Below are 24,454 nucleotides of genomic sequence, written 5' to 3' on the forward strand. Positions count from 1 at the left end.
AATAAAAAAAATAAAACACTCAAATATCGCATGTACATAAGTATTCACACCCTTTGCTTTGAAACTCAAAATTGAGCTCAGGTGCATCCTGTTTCCACTGACCATCCTTGAAATGTTTCTACAACTTAATTGCTGTCCACCTGTGGTAAATTCAATTGTATTTCTCCCAGATCTAGTAGTAGTTATATTCTAAACATTTTTATTTCCAGAGTAGCCCGCTAGGATCTAAACTTTCTGTGGTGCATTGCATTACAACGCTGTTAGCTTGTTTTAATATAAGGAGGTAAATTAAAAGTGATGTTTTTCATCTTGTGTTCTTATTTCAGTTGCCCTCAGAGTGCTTAAAAAGATAATTTACACTTCAAACGGTACAACAAAGTATAAACTCTGCTCACAAAAATCGTACAGTGAGTGTGGACATAAAGAAAAGTCAAATATTTTCAGAAAGAGCTTTGGAAGCACTCTTCTATTGGAAAGAAGTCGCAAAGATATCCTCCTTTCTGTCAGCCCTGAAGTGGTTTTAATTCACTCCCATCGTACATCAGAAAAGCTCTTATTCTCCTGTCTTCATTCTCTGTCTTTGAATCCACAACATTCTCCAACAAAAATGTATTTTGTCATATTGTCCCATGCTAATTTTCTTCACTTGGAGGCCTTCTTGTAGTATTGATTTTCTGATGTCCTGAAAAGAGTGCTTTCTCTGAGCATTTGAATTGTATCCTGTACAGCCTTGTGATTTTTTTTCCTCCCCTTTTATTCAGTTTTCTTCCTTTTTAAGGACCGGAGTTTAATAGTGCTCACCATCCTCTCAGCTAAAGCGCTAACACTGAAGTGGTCGGGGGACCTTGAGATTGTAATTAAATGGTGAACTGCACTAACAGAAAACATGGAAAAAACATGGAAGTGCAAAACTTTGATTGAATTGGGATGTTGATGAATAGAAGCAGATTGTGTGACCGAGGCAGCTCGCTTGTTGGAATAAATCACAGTCCTTAAACGTGGTCTGTGTGGTATAAGCAGAATCATAGCCTAAGCCTTTACATGCACAGTACAGTATATATGTGTTAACATGTTAACACATTACTAAGATAGGAGTGTTACATATGTTTCTTTAAGGATCAGAGTACATCAATAGAAGAGTGTTAGAGACATCATTTACAGTCTGTTCCCTTTTTGCTGGCAACATTTGAAATAAGTGAATAAGTAAAACATTAATTCTGAAGGTGCTTGTGTGTGTACGTCACCTTCGGACTCAAAATCAAATCAAACAGAAACAAAGAGCAATGTTGATGTATGTGTAATCAGACAAAACCAATCAAAGAGGAGGGCAAGGATAGAAAAGAAAGTGCAGATAAAAGAGGATGTTTCATGATTACCAAGGATAATAATCCTTTAGGTTGTGGTCGGCATATGGCTGAGGACATGTACACAAACACACAGATGGCCTCAAATAAAGATAAAGGCACGTCTGAACAAAGGCCACATAACACACTGAAGTGTCACCGTAATGAACTCGTGTGTCGTTGGTTTTCATCCGAACATGTTTCATAACTAACTAACTCCCTCTCTCTCTCTAACTGTCTCTCTCTCTCTAACTCCCTCTCTCTCTCTAACTCCCTCTCTTTAACTCCCTCTCTCTCTCTCCTACTCTCTCTCTCTCTGCAGGTTGGAGAGAGGCAACATGTGCTGGTAACAGAGGAGTCATTTGACACGCAGTACTACGTGGCTCATAACAAGTTCTATGAACAGGTACGTTTCAAGGTTCGACTACAACTTTTTATTGAAGCAGTTTTAAGGGAGCTGAGCTGCTTATATTCAGGCATCAATGCATATAAGCTACCTTTAAAGAAAACTACTGCAGCTCCAGGGATAAAAGTACACTTATCCCTTTTTAACCTGCATTCTGTGATCAACCCTAAACATGAAGTAAAGTCAGACTGACTGGTTTGCATATCTGTGTTTGTGGGACAAGTCTTCCCACTGGATGTTTGTTGACACCTTACACTGAATGAACCTTTAAATAGTCATGTTGGCCTCGGACTCAATCCAGCATCAAAAGCAGAGATCAGAAAAAAGCTGCAAATGAATCTGCATTTGATGAAAACATTTGCGTGTGTGAAGCGGATCCAACCCTTCCTCATTTTCACACCCACCATATCAGATGAGAAGCTTTGCTTTGCATGTCACAGGAGTACTCCCAGCAGGTGTCACAAGCTTAAGCTTGTATTGACTAAAGTAGGTTACCTATAATATCACACATACCCCTGATACACACACACACACACACACACACACACACACACACACACACACACACACACACACACACACACACACACACACACACGCACACACACACACACACACACCCTGCAGTGATCATGAGAGCATTTTGAGGCTGATAGCGGCACTACTTTCTTGCTTTTTTTTTACTGTACTAACATTAAGGTCAGCCCTAAAGACATGAACATTCCATCCTTCACACGCGCAGCTGTTCTCACACACACACACACACTCACTCTCACATACATATACACATACACACATCCGCGTGGCTTCAAAGACCCTCTCTCAACCTGTGAAAAATTCACTTTAAAACATCTTCAAATAAATCAATTTCCTCCTGCTTTAACCATCATCAGAAACATGTTTGAAGTTATGCTTTTTATTAGCAGGGAGGGCAGGGGCTGGTAATAATTTTTCCTCCCTTCCACTTTCCTCTCCTCTCCTCCCCTCCTCTCCTCCCCCTTTGCACCTCCTTCTGCAGGCTATAAACTTAAGTTACCAGTGTCACTCAGTTCATGTGTGTGTTGAGCAAACTCCTTCATGCATGTGTGCATTTGTGCATATGCAGGCATGTATGTCATGTGTGTTTTAGTTCAGTGTTCTGGAGAGGAGAGCTTGCTGGCATGTTTGATGTTTCCCCGGTCCCATTTTCTGGGAGAAGAGGGTATTAAGTATTTAGTCTCTCCTTCTAAATCACTCCCTGTCTTGAAGAAAGAACACGAAACACTGTGCACCAAGATGTTCCTGAATCTGTCCCCCCAGGGCATACATCATCAAATCATGTAAAGTGTGTGTCTCCAGTGGATCCATAAGATGACACACTGAAATATATTAATTCCCATACAGTACAGTCATATACAGTGTTCTAAGTCCTAAGTGTATCATGTTGGTGCCTTCGTGTAAGACAAAATACAGAGAGGAAAACCAAGGAGCGGTAAAGTTCAGCAGGGACGAATATGTGGTGAAGGGAGAGAAAAAGAAGTGAGGGGTCAGCCATGAAGTGAAATGAGTTGTCAGATTAAAGACAGAGAAAGAAGATAAAGGTGTGTGGGTTGAGAGAAGTGAGGAATAAGGTAGAGAAAGGTGTGAGCATGAACAAATGGCCTAGTTTCCGTTTTACACCAACGGATGGATATCTATTCTGACGGGTATAATAGGCACCCAGCCCACCTGTGTGTGTGTGTGTGTGTGTGTGTGTGTGTGTGTGTGTGTGTGTGTGTGCGTGTGTGCGCGCGTGCGTGCCAGTTGGTAGCTGAATGAGGAAGTAGGAGGGGGGTTTCCAATGAAATCAGACGAGCTCTTTCATCATTTAATCACCCTGTAATGGGCCTCGAATGACCCTCACCCACACAAACACTCACCTACCTCCCCCAACAGCTCTGCTGATTTACCTCTCTGCTCTCAACCTGGATGCTCGTGCCTTACACACACACACACACACACACACACATAAGCAGCCAGCGCCACACCTACCTAATCATTACACCTGCTGCTCGACACTCTGACCACTGTGAGCGTGTGTGTGTGTGTGTGTGTGTGTGTGTGTGTGTGTTTGGCCTGCTCCTCGTCTCCTATCATATTCTACCAGCTGGATAAAGACTGACAGATTAACACTGAGCCAGGCGTGCTCCAGCCTTCACAGCAGCAACACTTCCTCCACCCGTTCACATGCGCTCCTCTTCTCAGTCAGTAGCTTAGCCCAGCAGAGACCTGTAATGGTTAGACAGACCACCACACGGTCTGAGTCAGCACGGCAGCGCCCTGCTGCAGTGGATGTGGCTGAGACGTTGAATCCCCAACAGGTCCAAGATTACTGTGTTACTCTTTTTCCTCTCATAGGAGTTAAAGGATGGAGGGAAGCAAAAAAGACATGAATGTTCCGATTAGTATCATTCTTATAGAAGTTTCTTTATACTGGGTTGATTTAAATTCTTCTCTGACTGGAGGACAGCCTTTATCAGCATACAATGTAAAAAAAAAACTACTTTAGACTAGAGCTTGGCGATATTGAAGAAGAGGTTATCACAATAACATTTTTCATATCAGTCGATATTGATAATTATCACAATAAATATCAAATCATTATTCAATTTAAATTTAAAGGCAGATTTTTGCTCCTGAATGAAAGTTGAAGACAGTTTGTTAGTTTGTGTCTGGAGTTTAGTTCTCTGATCAGCTTCTTTAAACCCTCATTTCTGACGGTGCTAACAGGAAGCAGGTCTTTAATGTAAGATGAGATTTTTGTGAAGTTTTAGTTTGTAGATTCTTATTTTTCTCAGATTGAGAATATTTGCATAATATAGTTTAAATTTACAACAAAGATATATCAAATTGTGTATGATGTATCAGTTTATAGAGTATCTTTTTTGAGTAGTGCACTCTCCTGTAAGGTTACTAAGGATTACTGGCAGAATGATGTTGTTTCCCACAGTGCCGTGAACGAATCACAGTTGTTCAGTGTTCAGTTGTACTACAGTCTCATTCGACATTAAACGTGTTCAAACGGCACAGCAGAAATTGTCACCTTTCTCTTCTTTCACCCACACCCTGAAAGTATATAAAATTAAGCATGAAGTTAATAGTTAAAGCTGAGTCGACACAGTGTCAGAGTAATGACTCTGCTTTGAGCTGGTAGGTTTGGAGTTTTCTTCAGTGTCACTGTTGCTCGTTTCAGCTGTGTTTACATTCCGCTCCAGCCCGCCTACCTCTCACCCTGAGACATGATTGGCCGTTCAATGCCGTCTTCTTCTTCCGTCTAACATAAGTTGACAACTAGAGTCTAAGGCACATTGGCGCCCCCCTCCCTTTCCAGTGGGTGGGTGTAATTATAGGTTTAAATATATTGAATTTTATAGAGCATTTGTTATATTTATATTGAGAAAAATTATATCACGATAATTATTGTTATCGAATTATCGCCCAGCCCTACTTTAGACCGACTTGTACAATAATTCTCAAAAGCTTTTATGACTCCAGTTTTGAATCCCACCAACAATCCTACCATGAATTGTTCTCTTAGAGTTTAAAAGAGAAAGTGCTGAAGGAAAGTAATAAATCAGAACTTCTAATGCGACAGAAGACGTCATCTGTAAACTTTGTGGTTGGTTTGAAAATGCTTTGAAAAGGAGAATGATTTGCATATGATCTTTATTTACAGGGGTAAGTCATTAGGAACAAATTCCATTTCACACTAAGCCGTAATTATAACTCTTTGTTTTCTCTTCCCTCCTGCTGTGATCAGCCCAGATTTATAGTTGCCATGGTGAAATAATAAGACAAACCAGCAAATCCCTCTGGTTTATCTCACAGCTGTTGCCGTAGTTTTTGACCTTGAGGGCTTCCATAAATGGAATTGCAAACACTCAGCCCTGTGTTTTTTTGCACGCAGGCAGGGACTCGCTGAATAACAATGTGGGGGAGCATTGGGGAAAACAGTTCTGATCAGCGGTTAATTGAGAATTTAATTGACAGATGTGGAGAGACATGCAGAGGGTTTGTTATTTGGTGAACTGAATACTTCTGAAGCTCAGCAAGAGGATTTTTTCTCTCCGGTCACTAAAATTAAGCCACTTAACAACACAATACTTTTGTCTGGTGCTGTGGAAATCTCCGGAGCTTCTCTACCTTCATGTTTGGAAATGTTTTTTTGGGTGATGGTGTAATTCCATGGTCATCACCAAACACTAAAAAAAGAAGCTCTTTGTGGTTTGTTGTGCAGTTTTTATTTGTGCAGTGACACCAGCCTCATGAAGTTTCTCCTCTGGTTTGCAGGTGCTGGTTCCTAAGAGGCTTGAGTTCAAAGGGAAGATGATTGAGGTGGACATCTATGAGGCAGGAAAACACTTCCTGAAAGGCCGGCCAGTGGATGACAGTAAGCCATTCACTCCCTCAATCGCCACGCCACTTCAGAAGGGAGAGGTATCCGGCCTGATGCAGGTAAACAAACTCGACCACATGCTCAAGCTCTGGAATCACATTTCCTTAATTCAACTACGTTAATAAATCATCTCTGTGAATTATAGCGACATAAAAACACATTCCCTGGAAGTCAACTTAGGTTATGCATGAAAACATACTAGGCTTGATTGCAAAGGAGACAATCAGAGTGAGCTGGAGTTGTTTACAAGGAACATAAAGAACATATAGAACTAAAACAAATGGAGTAGGACCTGAAGGTCAACTTATTGTGAGTGATCATAAAGTACATGTTCAAAAACAAAGTTGAGAGTATGAAATAGAAAACGAAATAAAGAATAAAAACTTAGTGTAACAATCAAACATTGTGCTGTTTCTCCTGATTAAATAAGTGCAAAGTGCAGTGCAGGGCTGCAACCTTTACGCACAATGTTTAAAACTGTTGACGAAAAGACGTCTGAGTCTACCAGAGTCATGTGAGTGAGTTTAAACTCTTTAGTTCACCAGGGGAGATGTCGCACACATCTGTGCAGCTGTCACTCTGTCCTGTCCTTATCAAAACTATCACAGTCTACCACAGCATCTCCAAATTTTGTTCCATCAGCAAATTAATAAGGTGGGTGTGGATGTGTGTGTGTGTGTGTGTGTGTGTGTGTGTGTGTGTGTGTGTGTGTGTGTGTGTGTGTGTGTGTGTGTGTGTGTGTGTGTGTGTGTGTGTGTGTGTGTGTGTGTGTGTGTGTGTGAATTGCTCCACATTTTTAATCCGTGCTCACTTCTGCAGTTTGTGGGAAAGCACCAGTGTACCAGGCGTGAGATAAGTAATTTAAGATAAGCTGTGGCTGGCTAAACTGTCCTCTGTCGTGGGTTTTACCACACACACACACACACACACACACACACACACACACACACACACACACACACACACCAGCATGTTAATGTATCTGTTTCACTGCATGTTATTTTTCACTCTGACTAGCTGTAGCTTATAGCTCAGGACTTGGAGCCACAGAGCAGAATATGATACACTTTCTAATTTCACACTCCATCAGCCTTTACTGCCAGACTGAGAGGGAGGGGACCTGAGGAACAGACAGAGACATGAGGGAGAGAGAGAGGGCGACACTGATGAAGAGGAAAGCAAGCAGAGAGAGGGTGAGAAATAGATGGCAGAGAAGGAGATAAAAAGAAAGAAAGAGGTTTCACAACAGGCCAAGCGACACATCACTTAGCGATGAAAAGTTCAGCAGCGAGGACCAGACCTTGTCAAACTAGTTGCCTTATAAAGTCTGCAGGCCATGCAGCAACACACGCTAGCATCCATTTTTCCCTGCTTACTTTCCTTGACACTCAGTCTTTCAGCACTCTGACAATCTTACACGCGACACTCAGGCCTGAAGTTTTTGATTGATGCAATAACACTTGACATTCCATGCATTGACCAAAACACAACCATAGCATGTCAGAAAAAAACTCACTGCTATACACGCTTGTGTCACTTTTCCTGGTCCTTATACCTCAAGAACCTCTGTCCTTGTATTCCATCATATTCATTACAATTGATGTAGGGAGTTTGAGTTTGACCATCCTTTGTCAAGCAAGGGATGAGAGGAAATACCTACAATACATTTTTCTGTAAATACATTCCATGCTTGTGAAAAATTGACTAAAGCTGTTCCAATACCAGTTTTTCTCTCCTAGCAGTAACGCCAATATCTAGACTTGAGTCTTGGCCAATACCGCATGCCCTTCTGACACTAGTGCAATAATGAAATTATACACAATATTGATGGAAAAAGAACACATATCTTAGATGTTGTAGCTTTTACTGACACTTTTGACTGGTCACATAGACTGTGTAATTAATGACGTCAACCATCTGTTTCTGAAGCACTGTTTTGAGGCTAATCGGCGACGGAAGCCATATTGGAAATGTTGAACTCAACCTAACTGCTGTTTGTGAGGTAAAAAGGCGGTCTTTGAGCCTCCGAGCCAACAGCTACAGTGTTCCCGCCTGTCAATCAAGTTAGCTGTGCCTCTTTGTATCAGGCTGTAAACATGTTTATTTCTGCTGTAAAGATCGGCTTTTTTGAATTTGTGTGTATGTGGTTTCTGGTACTTCCGGAACCAGCCTCAAGTGGACACTCCATGAACTGCACTTTTTAACACTTCCGCATGGGCTTCAATTCTCGTGGCCGGCGGTTGCCGTTTGACTGGTCCTAAACTATTCTTGTGTCATTTTCCTGAAAGCTCTTGTGGGTTAAAGAGTCATAGAATCAATGCATGGACTGGCAGGGTCACCAATACCACAGCTAAGGCAGCATTAGGGCATTCAATTTTGTGTTGTTACTTTTGAGACAATCGAAAAAGCACCACATTATAACAACACGAAGAGACAGACTTAAAGGTTGATCATATTTGTACGTCTAGAGGTTTATCCAGATCTGTAAAATGCATGAACGTGTCCCTGAAGTCCACAGCACATCAACAGTTAACATATTGTTGTAATAAATGATCTCCTGTGATGCTGCAGATGATCTGTATTCTAGTCCCCATGACCCGCATTGTCAGCTCTTGATGCCAGAAGAGCCACAGTGGAGCACAGTGCTAACAGATAAGTGACCTAATGGCTTGGAAACACAGCCGTATCTGCAAGCTACACAAACACACACACACACACACACACACACACAAACACACACACACACACACACACACACACACACACAGCCACAGCCACAGCCACAGCAGCAGCCACAGTTACAATACAGCCCTCTAGTATATGTGATGTCCTTGACTTCAATGTGTCAGAATCTACATTCACTATTATTTTTACTGAGTGAAGAGGTCTGATTGCATTCTGCACAATCTAACATTGCAACACTCACACAGAGGGGGATGACAACATGTACCGCTGCTCACATACTTGTTGCTAGTCTATACCCATTTCAAGACCATTTTCCATAAGTCTCTGCGTGAGTCCACCACACACTGTGCTGTGTGTGTCGGTGTGTGAGAGTGAGTGAGTGAGATGAATGAGTGATTAAGAGAAGGCAGAGAGATCCTCACCCCCATGTCTTGCAGTGGAGTCTATAATTACAGGCTTTTGTCAGAGAGCAAGAGAAAAACAGAAGAATAACAGAGCAGGAGGAGAGAGGGGTTGTGTGATGAGGTTGATAGCTGTGTCACTGATAGACGGTTGGAGACCAGGCTGTATCCTTTAATCTAAGATGCAGAGGAGGGCCGTGAGAGAAAGTGAGAGAAAGAAAGAGTGGTGGATAAGTGGGTGATTGGATAGGCAGAAGAACCCACCAAGGTCTGTAATGTCCATTTGTGGAAAAAGGAACAAAGTGAGAGATCTATCATTTCACAGATGGAGGGAGAGATGATTGCACAGCAGCCAGCATCCATACCAATGTGCATTGGAATGAAGCAATATGGCCGAATGGAAAGATGGATGGATTTACAGAATGGTGGCATGTAAAAGCTTGTGTGGATGGATGGACCTGAGTGGACGGATATATATGGATAGATATGGAGATGGTGATGGCTTAGATACACTGAACTGATGGATGGGCAGATGAACAGATGCATGGATGTGTGAATATGGACAGGTGTAGGAATTATGGATGGATGAATGAGTAAAGAGGATGGATTCAGTGATCTAATGGTTCTCTGCTCTTTGTCTGTGTGCAGCCAGACAATGCTGCGCTGAGCTCTGCAGCTCGCAGGAAGCTACATTTACAACAGAAAAGCCAAACAAATTATGCAAATCTTGATTTGTTTAAAGGGATTTTACTTTGAGATTTCTTTTCAATTTATGGAAATGATTGTTTTTTTCTTGTTTGGTTGAAATAGAAACCATAGAAATAAACAGCTAAGAGGTCTGGTTTTAAGATGTGAAAGATGCTAAACCCTGTTTCCCAGAGCCCAAAGTGACGTCTTCGAATCACTCTTTTTTTCACTCTTATAGTTTAATCCCAAATGCTCCTTTGCAGAAAGAATAAAGCTGCACATCTTGCATTCAAAAGCACAGTTTTAAAAAAAAACTTTTCCTTTGTTATTATCGTTTCCTGGTTAATTTTCTTCTGTCATCTAAAAGTTTTGTATTTATTTATTTTTAAGTAATAATTTTTGGGCTTTTACACCTTTATTATTTTTTAGTAGAGAGGACAGTGGATAGTGTACGAAACTGGGAGAGAGTGGGGGAATGACGTCAAAGGAAAAAGGCCGCTGGCCGGATTCGAACCAGGCCACCCGCAAACATAGGCGCCCAACATAACCATTAGGCTAAAGGCTGATTTATACTTCTGTGTTGAATCGACGGCGTAGCTCCCATACCTACGCAGAGGCCTAAGCACATAGCTGACATGCACCTCCTCCAAAATGTAATTACCCGTATAAACGAAGCTGACTGCAAGCCACCTGATTGGTCCGCTCGGCGGTATTGTATTTCCTGCATTTACAGCACTTCCACTTCGCTGCTCATTAGCTGTGTATTTCACCCCCACCTATCTATTCTTCCCTGTAATCATGTCTGTATGATAAACAGCAACATGTATCAGCTGTAGATTAACATAAAACGCTCTGAATCTCTGTGGAAAAGTAAACAGAGATTGTAGCGGGGCCGGAAGCAGGTGACCGGACTATCAGAGAGACCACACTGCCCTCAGGGGTTTCGGCGGAGAATTGTTGCGCGACACAGACACATCGACACACAATTATGTGGTGCTCATGTCCAAGTCAGCCCCTGCTACGTTGGGGCGAGGCAGAAGTATAAATCAGCCTTAAGTCTGCGCCCTAAAAGTGGGAGTTTAATCGAAACAAATTTACACAAAACTGTATTAAACAATTTGTAAAACACAAAAACTAATCTGAGGTTTCACTGGTTTCAGAATGAAGAGTTTCTTTAAGGTGCCAGCTTGTAAAACCCAAATAGCATGCATGTCAGATTGACTGAAGACTCTATCCTGCTGTGAGATGTTTTCTGTGGTCAACCTGTCATGAAATGGCAAACTACCTGTGGTGTTCCCCGGCCCATCCTCAGCGTTAAAAGTCATTCCTCAATCCTCACTAACCCTGATGGAAATGAAGGGCGCAGACGGAACATTAGTCACATTCTGTGTGTGTTATGTTTCATTCTATCTCCTCTCTTGTCCTTGTGCTTTTATTCTGTTTTTCTGCCTGGATTTTGTTTTTCCTGCCTTCCCTGATTTCTTTGTGCGCTGTGACATGTTCATTAATGGGCCTTGATGTTTTGCCCTTTTAATCACAAAACAAGACCAAGGTTTTAAAAAAATGTTCTTTTATTGATATGGATGACATCTCCTCCTCCGTTCCCCCTCTCTCTCCATTACTCTTAGTCTCTCTCTCTTTCTTTTTCCCTGTCAGCCCTTCATTCATAGAAACAGCACTTTCCGCAGCAAGGGAAGGACAGTAATGAGTCTTTTTAGCGGGACACAATGGCAGAGAAAGCACTCAACAGCATGGTGAAGGAAAGAAAAAGAGAAAGTATCTTCACTGGTCCTCATCCTCAGATGAAATTAAATGATAGAAGAGGAGGAGTAGGTGGGGTGGGGGTGTGAGTGAGAGGCCAAAAAATGAGGAAAGAATGAAAGAGAGAGAGAGAGGTAGACGGAGAGATCAGGAGACAGAAAAGCAGCTTGAGTGCCATCCAATAATCAGCTCTTTTCACAGCATACTTTCTCAAGGAGACAGAGAGAATAGGAGAAAGACAAGAAAACAGCTCTGCTCCCTCCACAAGACAGCAAATTGACAGCTCGTATGAAAGACAGAGGAGAGAAAGGAAAGCACCAGGACGGACACAGAAAAGTGTCCCTCCATGACCACAAATTGACAGAATAACAAAAAAAAAGGAGGCGAATGGACCAATCTGTGCAGTGGTATTACATTTTCTAGACCTTCTTCCTACCTTCTCTGAGGCTGGTATTCTTCGTTTTCTCAGCCCCCGTTGAGTTTTTTTTCTCTCCCTCTCGTCTCATTTTCTTTTTCTTTTCATCTCTATTTGTTTGGTTATTTTATTGTGTGTTTTTCTCCCTTTTTGTGTCCTGTTTCATCAGTTTCCTCACAGCCTTCCTTCCCTTAACTCCATCCAATGCCTGTTGTTTGTGTGTTTTACTTCTCTGGCATCGCTGGATGGAAAGAGAGGAATATAGAAAACACATACAGTCCTTTTAAAATGGTATCTTAAATTCTCTAGTACAGAATGAGTGGGTGGGATTGCTGGTACTTTGCATCATAGTGCTTAGTGTACAGAGACACAGATGCACACTAATATACAACAGGTTTATTGGTGAAACATGGCTTACTCACACACACACATTCATATATACATTCACTGTGATGCACAGGCCCCCTGGTGTGATTGGCGGTCTCCTACTAGCCGCAGGCTCTGTGATCCCCTCAGTGTACACACATGATCGTCATGTAGACAAATCATACACACATGTAAAACACACACCAGGCACAGCACGTGAACCCAAATCTGCATTTCACCCCAAACAGTGGAAAGGCTGTGTGTTGACATGTAACCATTGTGTATTGTTGCTTTGATGTTGCGTTATGCATGTTTTCATGTTGTCATCTGCATTGTCAGAAAAATAACAAAAATCAAACACTAAGCTTCTCTTATTCCCGGGATACAGTTAATCCTCTCAAATCTATTTATAAAGTTTTTTATCTAACATGTCAAAAGGTTCAGCTTGGCCTTTGCATGACTTTGTTTACTCTGGTGGCAAATAATTTGCTTTGCCTTCCAAACAGCAGGCGTAGCTATTTTAGGCATTTCATTTAGCATGTCAAATTGTATTACATGGCCTGCGCTTTGTGTTTACTGGAGGAACCAAAGTCACAGTAACAAAGGGATAAATGTTAAGCCATCAAAAATATCAGTCATGTCTATTTCCAGTTTTCTTAGCATACATGTCAAACAGCATTATGCAGCCTCATTCTGTTTTGTTGATTTAAAACGGCAGAGGTTTGAGACTGCTCTGTGTTTGAACAACAGATGGGGGATGTAAATAACAGATCACTCACTCACTGCTGTTGTGGAGGAAAGTTGTATTAGAGGAAGCATGTTTTGTCTTTGTCTTTTTTCCCTCCATGTTACCATAAAATTCAAATTTCCCCAGCACTGGTCATATAAAAATCTCTTGAGCAACAACGTCTCTGTGTTAAGCTTTAGAAGCCCTGCAGACAGAGTTTTAACTTTGCTGAAGTTCCTCATTGTTATTGTTTTTAATGTTGGCTTGAATCTCATCACTCAACATTTTTCACCAGTATTTAATTTAGCTTATGATTTCAAAACAGGCTACAGAGATAACAATCCTTACTACCTTAACAAGTTTCAGTTTTGATCCATCTCAGGAGTGTAATCAGCTCATGGAAACATGATGATACTTCATCACCAGAGGCACTACCTGGAATGAGTACTAACAGATTTCTCTCACAGTGCTTTAAAAAGCAATTGAGTTAATATAACAGTGTATTATACAACGTCAAATTAAATCTTACATGTGTTCCTTGTTGTCGAACAACCACCTCAGGCCTTTTTACATTTCACTCAAAGGCAAAACGGAAACATGTCTGAGGTTACACAAGACAGCTTTTTGTTGTGTTAAGAGAAACCAGTCCCAGTGTAGCTGAAAACATTAGCATATCATGAAAAAGTTTAATATGTACTGCAATAATTTAAGAAGTCAGAATGAATACATTAAATAATAAACTAACATATTTCAACCTTTGAAATTTTTAAAGTTTTGATGATTATGACCTGCAGCTCAAACATTGTAAAAAATACCAGAAATATTAGGATATTTAATTTAAATTTTGAATTAATTAATATTTAAACTGAATTTTAAATCCTTTCTTTGATTGATCTCAGGATATATTCAAATAATTGTAGGAACTGCATTTCCAATTTTCAGGATCTATAAGCCAAAATAATCAATTTAAAACCAAAAAAGGTATGTGAGGTTTTTTGTGAATTCAATTCTGTAAACAAAAAACATTCTAATGATGTTCTAATGTTGAGTATGCACCTGTATACCGCATTCCACATACCAGTGTTGTAGTCGAGTCCCCAAATCCGAGTTCGAGTCGAGTCCTCAGGCCTCTGTGTTCGAGTCCGAGTCCAAGTCACCAGAGAAAAATACGAGTCTGAGTCCGAGTCGAGTCCTCATGACTTGAGTCCGAGTCTTAGTCGAGTCCAAGTCCAAGTCGAGTCCTCACCGATAATATTATATATTACAAGGAGGGCAGCCGTTTGAATCCAAACTATTGACTGTTAGACTGGCTGTGTGGGACCTTTTGGATGTGTAGGAAACACATTTATTTAATTAACATTAGTGTTGGAGCTATTTCCATCATTTTATGCCATAAATATAAATTATTCTAATATATTCATAATCATTTTACTTTATGTCATTTATATGTTGTTGTTTGTATTAAGGGCAATGTCATGTGCATTATCATTATTTTATTTTAGTAAGCATTTTGATAGTTTGATTGTTTTCACCTGGATGGGCAGATAAGATAGGAGGGGCGGACACAGGGAGAGGTGAATGTTGTTGGGTTTTTTTTTTACCAGAAGACGTTAGAGCACGAGGACGCTACAGACTGTTTAATGAGAATCTATCATGTTTAATAAGACTTCAGAGAATCTGAAGTTTTTACTGGAAATTTAAAATGTGTCTGATCCTGTACGAGCCGCTCTCCCCCAGCGCTGTGGCCGGTTTGATTTTCAGTTTTGATTTTAGTAAATTGACGAGGTCTGACTGCCACTGCAGTGAGATTCTAATGAAATCCGGCCGGTGTGTCTGGAGATTAATTTATGAATGAAGTCACAGCGTTGTGTGATGTGCGTAAATGCGCTTCAGTTGATGAGGGGACGTGCTCAGAGATTCTGCTGCACTGGGATCACTGCCGGTGTCCAATAAACTAACAATAAATAAAACAACTTAATAACTTTGGTTTAGTTATTTTAGTCGCTAATATCACCGTTATACTAACACAGTAAAGTGATGAACGGTATCAAGAAACTTTAGCATCTCTCTCACTTTTCGGTTCATCCTGTACAGATGTCTGTTAAAGTTTGAGCTGGTCTCTTTCCTTGATGTGTCTCTTAAATCTCCAACATGTTGCTCTGCTCTCGCTGGATTTACTGTGAAATCTTTGAAAGAAAAATGCACGGCTGGTAGCGTCTTTTAATCCTGGCAGACGTCACATGAACGCGCATGCAGGCGAACACTCATGCCAGCCCTCGCTCTGAACGAAACAATTTTATGAAATATACAAAATCTAACATGAACATTAAAACAGTCGGTATCAATATATAAGCCCAAATCCGCCTCTCTATCATCCGGGTCCGTTTGCAGTCAATGCTCTAGTCCGACCCCAAGTCCGAGTCATCAGCGCTCGAGTCCAAGTCAAGTCACGAGTCATCAGTGCTCGAGTCCAAGTCCAAGTCATGAGTCCTGCAAAACGTGACTCAACTCGGACTCGAGTCCGAGTCCTGGACTCGAGTACTACAACACTGCCACATACACCTGTAGTCTGATGTGTGTAGGTATAGAGGTAAGATTCATGTGACAAAAAAAAAGCTTTCATACCTTGTTTTCTCTAAAGCAGTGAGTAACCTTCAGTAGGTTTCATAAATTGAAGGTAGGACCTTTCCCAAAATGTTTGATTCAGTTATCTTTGCATTTTCTAATTCGACAAGGGCGGACTATCCGCAATGGCTCGAACGACCGTCACTCTGGGAAAACATGCAGCAAATACTCAAACAGTGCAAATCCAAAACCAGAAAACAACTGCAAAAGATAAAACGCAGCAAACCAAGACTTTTTAATGGAGCCGCTCCAGGCCTGTGCGGGTGCATCTAATACTAACAGCACTCTCACATCATCCATTCTTATTATCTCTCCACAGCCAACAGCAGAAAGAGAGAAACAGCACAAAAAAGGACACAAAAAATAACAAACAAGTGTCTGTTCTCAACGTGAGCCTTCTATGAGTCTTACTCTAATGTATTGTCTTCCAAATAAGTGCATTACTGCCTCACTGATGAACAACTATACAGTTTAATGTAATGAAATGCTACAGTAACAACATCAATCAAGTGTAAGCAAACAATCCGCTTCAGCCAAGAAGACATCTCTCACTCTGATTGTGTTCTGGTCGACACTTTTCCCACGCCCTACAGACGGTGTAAGGGGCTGTAGCTGCTCAGCGCTGTGGGGAATGAAATCTGATGATAAATTCTCACTAAATGAGAAACTCAGTTAATAAATCAATTACAAATAGTAAGATAAAAGAAGATGACAAACACTTGATTTATGCTTGATGTGATGTGTAAACATGGGTCATGTGTCTTTATGACTGTGCGTGAGTTAACTGGCACATGGAGTCAGCGTCAACGTGCATACACACACACGTGACAGGAAGAGACAGGTCCTGTCAAAGTGTAACTTGACATCATATTTGTATTAGGAAGTTGTGTGTGTAAAGTGTGCAAAGTGACGACGGGTATACTTATACGCCCATATGTTGTTGTGTCAGTGTTTGACCGTTTCAGATGACAGATGAGGAAGAGGAAGACAGAAGGACAGCATGAATCAAGTTCCTCACAGAGCCTCTGTCTTCTTTTGTTGTCTTTTGCTTTTGTTTTGACTTTTTACTCTTCAGTCCAAAGTATTTTATAACTTTAAATGATACTTAGTCAATGAGAGAGTTCAAAGATGTTCTCTGAATCAGACATATCACTTGGAACCATTATTATGTCTGTCCCCTCTCTCTGTCCAGTTGTAAATACAGCTGCAGCTCATTGTGACTGTCACTGTGGCTTTGTCAAATCACCCGTGACTAAGGAGCCTGTTACAGTATCTGTTTACTCACACACACACACTCACACACACACACACACACACACACACACACATACACACACACACACACACACACACACACACACTCCCACACAAACCACTTCCATTGGTTCTGTGTGTATAGAGTGACACTGACAGCTGGTGAGGATCATGTGAGAAATGTGACCACTGTGTATTGTGCTTGCTGGCTCTCGTGATGTGGTGTGTGTGTGTCTTTGTGTGAGTAGTGCAGTGTGTTGGCAGAGGCTGCACCAGACACCCTGGCAGATTTTTTTTTTCTAAAAAGAGTGCATGTGTGAAATTGAAGCCAAAGATTTTAAGACCCAGAGGGTCTGGGACCTTGAGGGAGAAGTTTCTTGCTGTGTTAGGCCATCCGTAGCCCTGCTGTAGTGTTAGATGATTTTTAAGTAGGATTATTTTGCTCTGTTGTACCGCTGTGAGCCCAGAGAGAGAGAGACATTATACAACACAGGCCTACATGCACACACACACTCACACACACTCTCTAAATAACAAATACCAGTGCTCTTACTTTGTCTTCCTCACACACATATGCACCGACTCAGCACGCTGGCTAGCAGGTGGTGAACTATCATTGAAAAACTCATCCCTCATCTTTCCTGCCCCCTTTCTTCCTCTCCTTCGTCTGCTCATTTTTTCTCAGTTTTGCACCTCACCCCACTTCTCTCCCCTTCCCTCCCACTGTGCTGACACGCACCTACTGGTACTTGGATTTTCACTTATCCTCCCCACTAGTAATAGATTTTCGACTGTACCATTCAGTCTCTCTGCTGGCACCCCGTTGTTAGTCGCCACCTGCGGAGAGACAGATAAATAGATGGAAAGAGAAGAAGCTGTGCATTTGGCCTGTCAGCGCAGAGAAGGATAATGCTTTTGGTGCTCAACTTTTTGGCTCTTTGCTCTTAGTCTGCGTCTTCTTTTGTCTTTGTTTCCATTAAATATTCATCGGGGTCCCTTTCGCCTTTCTCTCTCTGCGTTCATCTCCATAAAGTTATGGATGATTAATGACTGAAGTGTTCTTGCTTTCTGTTCATTCATCTTTTAACAAATTAGCTGATCTGTGAAACCAGCTACAGGAGTGTGTGGTGAAATCCTCCTGAAGAGTTGATATAAAATAGATCATTGCTGATGAGTGAATGAGTAGCATGACCCTCTGACAGGAGAAGCTGTAATGACAGTTTTTACACTGAAGAGGTCTAAGTTCAAAGTAACTTGAACTGTGACAGCGACTCAGCTTCAGAGCAAACACAACGCACCCGTATTGTTTTTCAAGCATCAAAACAACAACAAAACACCGTATCAGTGTCTCCATCAGGGAGTCCGAGGGTGCTCCGAACATCACACACATGCGGAAACGCCAGCCAGACCTCTGTTACTCATCCTCCCTCCAACTGTTGTCTGAAGTTTCTGTTAGTGACTTGTGGATGTGTCATGTAGGCGTTGACAGTCATAGTATCCATTCTCCATTGTGTGTGATAACAGAGGATCCCATTCAGCAACACTGTGGAGGAGAAGAGTGGGAGGAAAGGTAGCGTTCACAACTGTTAGAGAGGACAGGGGAGAGGGAGTTATGTGGAGGATAGGGAGGCAGAGGACAGACACTGTGCAGCTGCTGGTACAGACACGCTGCCATGTGCGTGCAACACGTGTAGGCGTGCACAGACTTAGATACATACAGATGCATGCTGTACATGCAGGCAGGTGTTCAAACTCCTAAAAACCTCTTGTTCTTTAACTTGAAGTTGAAAGGTGAAAAGGGCTGTCGCTTCAGAGTTTCTGAATTTTTCCCTTATATACAAACTTTTTAATCGTATGGGATAGCACACATACAGATTATCTTTACAGACGGATCCTGGTTGTGAACAGTTCTACACAAATGTATTCAGGAATCTTAGCGGCCAAATTCCACCAGATCACAGTCCGGTCCATCTCCAATCTATCACAGCACTGGATCCGGTTTCTATTCTAGTCAATGTGTTAACTTCCACTGAATCCTTTCCATTGCGTTCTGGCCGCATCTCTGATTGAACACGCTGGAGCCGTCCAGATCAGATACATGAGACTTCCGTTTTTGTTGGATGCCACAGAATAAAACACTCTGTGTTATCACCAGATCGTATTACACTTAACTACAACAACAAACCGTCATGATGAGCAGAGCTAGGCCTGGAGTCATCAAGTCAGAGGTTTTCAGAGGACCATAAAGACAACATGGATGAGGAGAGGAGGAGGAGAATCCTTGATTCAGTAATTACAGCGAGAAAACAGCACAGAGCCGGGCCGGACACTGATCTGGTGGAAGTCCAATGTAAGATCTCGACCCTGCCTCACATGTTTGGGGTCCACTTGCCTTTTTGAACCAGCAGCAACAAAAGGGGCTGCAAAGTTATCTACCTTTTCAAATGCCCCAAATCAAAACATCACTACACATGCTCAGTTTCTTTACTTCTGATAGACTCATAATGTTTTTCAAAGTGTCTGATAGCATTACAGAAAGTGACGCTACCAAGATCAGTCTCTTCTTCAAGTATAAGATGCTTTATGTATTCAGACCAAGCGGCAACCTCCAATCTAAAAATTTGAGTCCAATGCGGAAGTGTTAAAAGCTGCAGTTCATCGAGGATCCGCTTGAGGCTGGCTTGGGAAGTCACATACACATGAATGGGAAAAAGACGATTTTTACAGCAGAAATAAACATGTTTACAGCCTGGTACAAAAGACGAGTGTAGTCTGGATAGCTCATTTCTCGATTAGCAGACACTGTACGGGGGTTGAATTTTTTTCTAACGCGGCAATTTCGAAGATATTGAGATTACAAGTCTTCCAATGAGAGGCACAGCTGCCTGCAGGAACACTGCAGCTGTTGGCTAGGAGGCTCAAACTCCACCTCTTTACGTCACACTGGCTCGACAGAAGCAATATGGCTCCCACCGACGATTGGTCTCAAAACAGCGCTTCAGAAACAGATGGGTGACGTCACGAATACTACGTCCATATTTTATACAGTCTATGATTCAGATGCACCAGTTTTTTGCAGATTCAAATCTTGTTTTGTGAAAAGAATCTTGTGGCTTTGAACGCAGCTGTTTTTGGATTAAAGTTCGTCAACATAACATTAATAAGAATAATAAACTTTATTTATGACGCACTTAACATTCTGAAACAAATCTCAAAGTGCTTCATGACATATTTATATGACAGCAAGGGTAAAAAAAAACAGGGTTCAGATACGATTTCATTAAGGTGCTTTAACATAGTAAGATAGAAGGATGGGAGAAAATGTGAGTTGCATCCACCTACTTATATGTTAGATACCAGAGCAGCGCCTCTTACAGTGGTCCCTGCTGAACTTGATTAAAGCAAATTCTAAATAGCTGCAGATCAATTTCTCAATACCTCCCTGTGTGGATCTACCTTCTGCAGAGGAACTATATGACAGGAGGAGACATACGAACTAGCACAAGGTCATGCAGATTGATTTCCTCTCCTCTCAGAGATGTTGACGATGTGTTAGTTCTCTTATCTGATACATTCAGAGCTCAATTTAAAGCGGCCACACGGCGTGCAGGATTATTTATTCAGCAGACGATTGGCTTTGCTTTGAATCGGCCTCAGGTCTCTGCTCTTAGACATCATGATAACACTAAATGAATGTGTGATCAAACAGAAGTGTGATTGATTGGGATCCGAAGGCCAGGGATGCATTTGGCTGGTCAGTTTTACGATAAAAAGCCAGATCGTGTTTTAAGTTTCTCTCTGTTGCTTCAATAAGTCGGATCGTGTTCACTTCTAAACTCTGCTTGTTGAACTGTTGTTGAAACGCCAAATCAAAGAACTCTGAAGACACACTTGATGCTTCAGGTGCACACTGAAAATGAGACTGAGTTTGTGCTTTGGTAAACATAGCAGTGATAGTTATATCTAAACATAGCAACATTAAGTAATGTGACACTAAGAAATACACTCAGTTATATCATAGTCATACTGCGACTGAGCTAACATTATAAGCGAACTCTTGCATTGTTGTTTCTCTGCAAGCTTCCCGACATAACTACATTACAGTGCACCTTCATCAACATCGGCTTGATTCAATAGACAGCACTCTGTAATAATTGGATCACTACAAAACTGCATTAACTGCTCTGCACAGAGATAATGGCATCTTAATTGAAATGCACTCATTTGCATAAGCAAATAGCTGCTTTTATGCACGCTTTCATCCACAAAATATCAGAATAATCAGTGAATCCAACGTTCTGTTAATTATGGGGTCTGTTATTCCGACATGAAACTTGGGAAGGTAAGGGGAGAGAGACAGAAGGGTGGAGGGAATATAATCCTGGGATCCCCCTTTGCTCTCCAAATTGACGGCATCACTGGAGTGTGCATGGATCCTAATATCGAGTGGCATCAATAGATGCATTTCTAAATGTACATAATGATCGGCAGAAATGACCCATGAAGGGCAATAATTCAGCAACTAACATAAATGGGCATTTTATGAAGAAGCAAAGGCAGAGTAAATTACAATATATCTAGTCATTGTGGGAAGAAAGAAATGATCAGTCAGATATTAAAAAAGAGAAGAACACAATCAGAATATGCTCGTCTTCTTCCTGCTCCTCTGGCAGCTTTATCTCTTCTCCCTCCTGCTTCTCTCTCCTCAGCTTTGCTCTCTCCCATCGTTCACTGTCACATCCCTTCAGTGGTGGATTTCTTCCTAATGGTCCAACACATTAAGACTGAACAGAACTCTCTGATTACAGACATTTAATGCGTTGGATCGCTGACCACTGTGCTGTCGAGCCTGGCTGTTTGATTTGTGACTGTGGCCAGTGGATTTAATCTTAAGATGATCCTCTAATTATGAAATATGGATGTGACGTACGCTCTGAGCTGCAACCATCTGCCTCCACAAGCAGGGATCTTCACATTATACCCACAGAAATAATAAAACTCTAATATCTTAACAATCTAGTCCCCACTTGGTTTCTGGAGAGGGTCTCGCTGCTCAACTCAGTGAGTCCTTCATGTTAACCAGGAGGTGAACTAAGGTGGCCCTCATGACGAGTGGATCCTTGGTGTGTTAATTAAAATAGCTTCTTCTTAACCACCAAAACATTTAGTCATGATCTGCTTAAAGTGCACAACACTTGAAACATAATTTAGAAATATTTATTTCTGAACATGTTCAGGTTTTCTTAAGGAGCAGAGGAGGAGGCTCATTTCACTGAACATCATCGTGAAGAAGTTTTTTATTTTAGTTGATCCATGATTCTTGTTGCTGGAGAGAAGTCAGCAAAGTACACTAAAAAATTCACTGAAGAATTTAAATTATTATAGTGGAGGACGACTGTATAAAAGGGAACATATAAAGTCTGTCACTGTCTTGATCTCAGTCTGATGTTGTTTTTCCCTCCACAGGAGCAGCTGGCGAATGGCGTCCACGGTCCTGCCTCCACTCCATCTTCATCCATCTCAATGCTCGGCTCATACAGTCTGGACAGGGAAGTGCTGAAGAAACTTGTAATTGGACTCACTCTGGCAGCAGCCATGTTGGCCTTTGTGGTGGAGAAACTATATTAATGGAGCGACTACAAACTAGACGGTGAACAAGGTGGAGAGTTACATTTGGTGAGCTTGCACAGTTTGATAAAAGAATCCACCGCAAATTAAATATACCCAAAGAAAAACGATGAAGTCAGCGACACTTGGTCTTGTTTAGAAATATTTATCTTATTTTTAGAGCAGCTCAATTTGTATTTTTAATTAAAGGGCAGAGTCAACCACTGAACAGTCATTTTGCTGTTCAGAGCAGCAGGGTCACTGAGGGGTTTTTTTCAATAAAGGAGGGCACTGACCGGTCGTTAGACGTCATGAACCTTTTTAACCTTTATGTAGCCTTTTGGTACAAAGTACATTTTAATTTCACTTCCCACTCAGACTCTTTTCAGGCGCAGGTTGTGAGAGAGCTGTACATTGTGTAACTGTAGGCTGTTTCAGGACGGTGTCATGCTTGTTCATGAACTGGTTAGAGAGTGCTTGGATCATGTTTTGAGGTATTTGTAGCTGTTTTATGGATAAATTAAGCACAACTCAACCAGCAGAACACATTCAGGTAATCTGTACCAGAGCGACATTTGTGGATAAAACTTTCAGCCACAGTTTCAGACTCTCACACAGGTCCATGAATCAAAGTGTGAGAAGCTGAGCCTTTCATCTTCTCTTCTGTTGGGTTAACTCTGACTTATTTTACAGTTTATTTTATTCTGTGGATTGGAGAAACACTGTGTGAATAGAATACTCTGAATAAAAGTGATTTGTAACCCTTACTTTGAAGTATTTATTTTGGAATAAGATAGAAGAGGATATTTTTCAGGGTTTTCAGAACAAATGTATTTCACTGTGTTTGTTTCTTTCTGTTTTATTGGTTTTAAGGTTCTTCATTTTATTGTTTTGCCTCCTACAGAAAAGTCATGTGAAATCCTGTATTATTGATGTGCTGTATCCTGTAGATTGAGAGATTGCAACCCATTGACCTGATGGAGTATAATGCAAAATGTTTTGTGTTATTAACCCGTCACTTTGCAGAGTTGTGACAGAATACCACGATACCAATGAGAGGAATTTGAAGTCTAACATGTTCACAAGTTTAAGGATTATTTACATATTCTCCCCCTCACATACTTAGCTCATATACAGGCCTTGAGTTTTCTGACACCACCCCAGGACAGTGAAAGTAAATGAAGCTACATTGTTCACATAGTTTGAAGCTGTTTCTTTTCGTACTCTGGAGACAATTTATTTTTTTGTATTCAGCTGATGATCCTGCATTGGGTTGATTTTTTGGACTGCTGATTGTGTATATACAGTCTGAAGCTTTATTGAGACAGTGTATATACTTTAATGTTCTTCTTTAAATGCTTTGTCAAAACTATTGGAGACCGTTAAATAAAGGACAGAATCAGTGAAAGGGCTCTTGTGTTGATTGACTGATTTATTCACTTACACCAGCTGAAGTTTGGGCCGTCTTTAAAGTCCTATGGATTTAAAATGGGAGAGTCCTAAGCCTCTTTCAGGCCTTCAGTGTTTCTGATTTGTTGTCATGCATAAACCCGAGCTGTGTTTCTGTCTACTGTCGTTCTGCTTTGAGGTACAACAGTCCCAACATGTGCTCTGAAAACTGCGACAGTTAATAATGCATGCCCCAATTTATGTGTCGCCTGACACAGGCACATGTGTCTCTGTCAGTACGTCTGCATTTTAATCTGTGTGTGTGTGTGTGTGTGTGTGTGTGTGTGTGTGTGTGTGTGTGTGTGTGTGTGTGT

The 24,454-nt window shown here is 41.3% G+C and overlaps 1 protein-coding gene across 3 annotated transcripts in view; it reads left to right on the forward strand.

The window, feature by feature from the left end:
• cdkal1 (CDK5 regulatory subunit associated protein 1-like 1) overlaps nucleotides 1–24,102 on the forward strand; it is a 276,511-nt gene extending 252,409 nt beyond the window's left edge. For all 3 annotated transcript variants that reach the window (XM_034697513.1, XM_034697512.1, XM_034697514.1), the window contains exons 13-15: nucleotides 1,666–1,749; nucleotides 6,058–6,222; nucleotides 22,551–24,102. In XM_034697513.1, coding sequence (XP_034553404.1) covers nucleotides 1,666–1,749; nucleotides 6,058–6,222; nucleotides 22,551–22,712 — 411 coding nt within the window. In that variant the 3' untranslated portion in view covers nucleotides 22,713–24,102. The remainder of the gene's footprint in view (nucleotides 1–1,665; nucleotides 1,750–6,057; nucleotides 6,223–22,550) is intronic.
• Nucleotides 24,103–24,454: the final 352 nt, after the last annotated feature.

Source organism: Notolabrus celidotus, chromosome 12 (assembly GCF_009762535.1).
Source record: "Notolabrus celidotus isolate fNotCel1 chromosome 12, fNotCel1.pri, whole genome shotgun sequence".
NCBI lineage: Eukaryota > Metazoa > Chordata > Actinopteri > Labriformes > Labridae > Notolabrus > Notolabrus celidotus.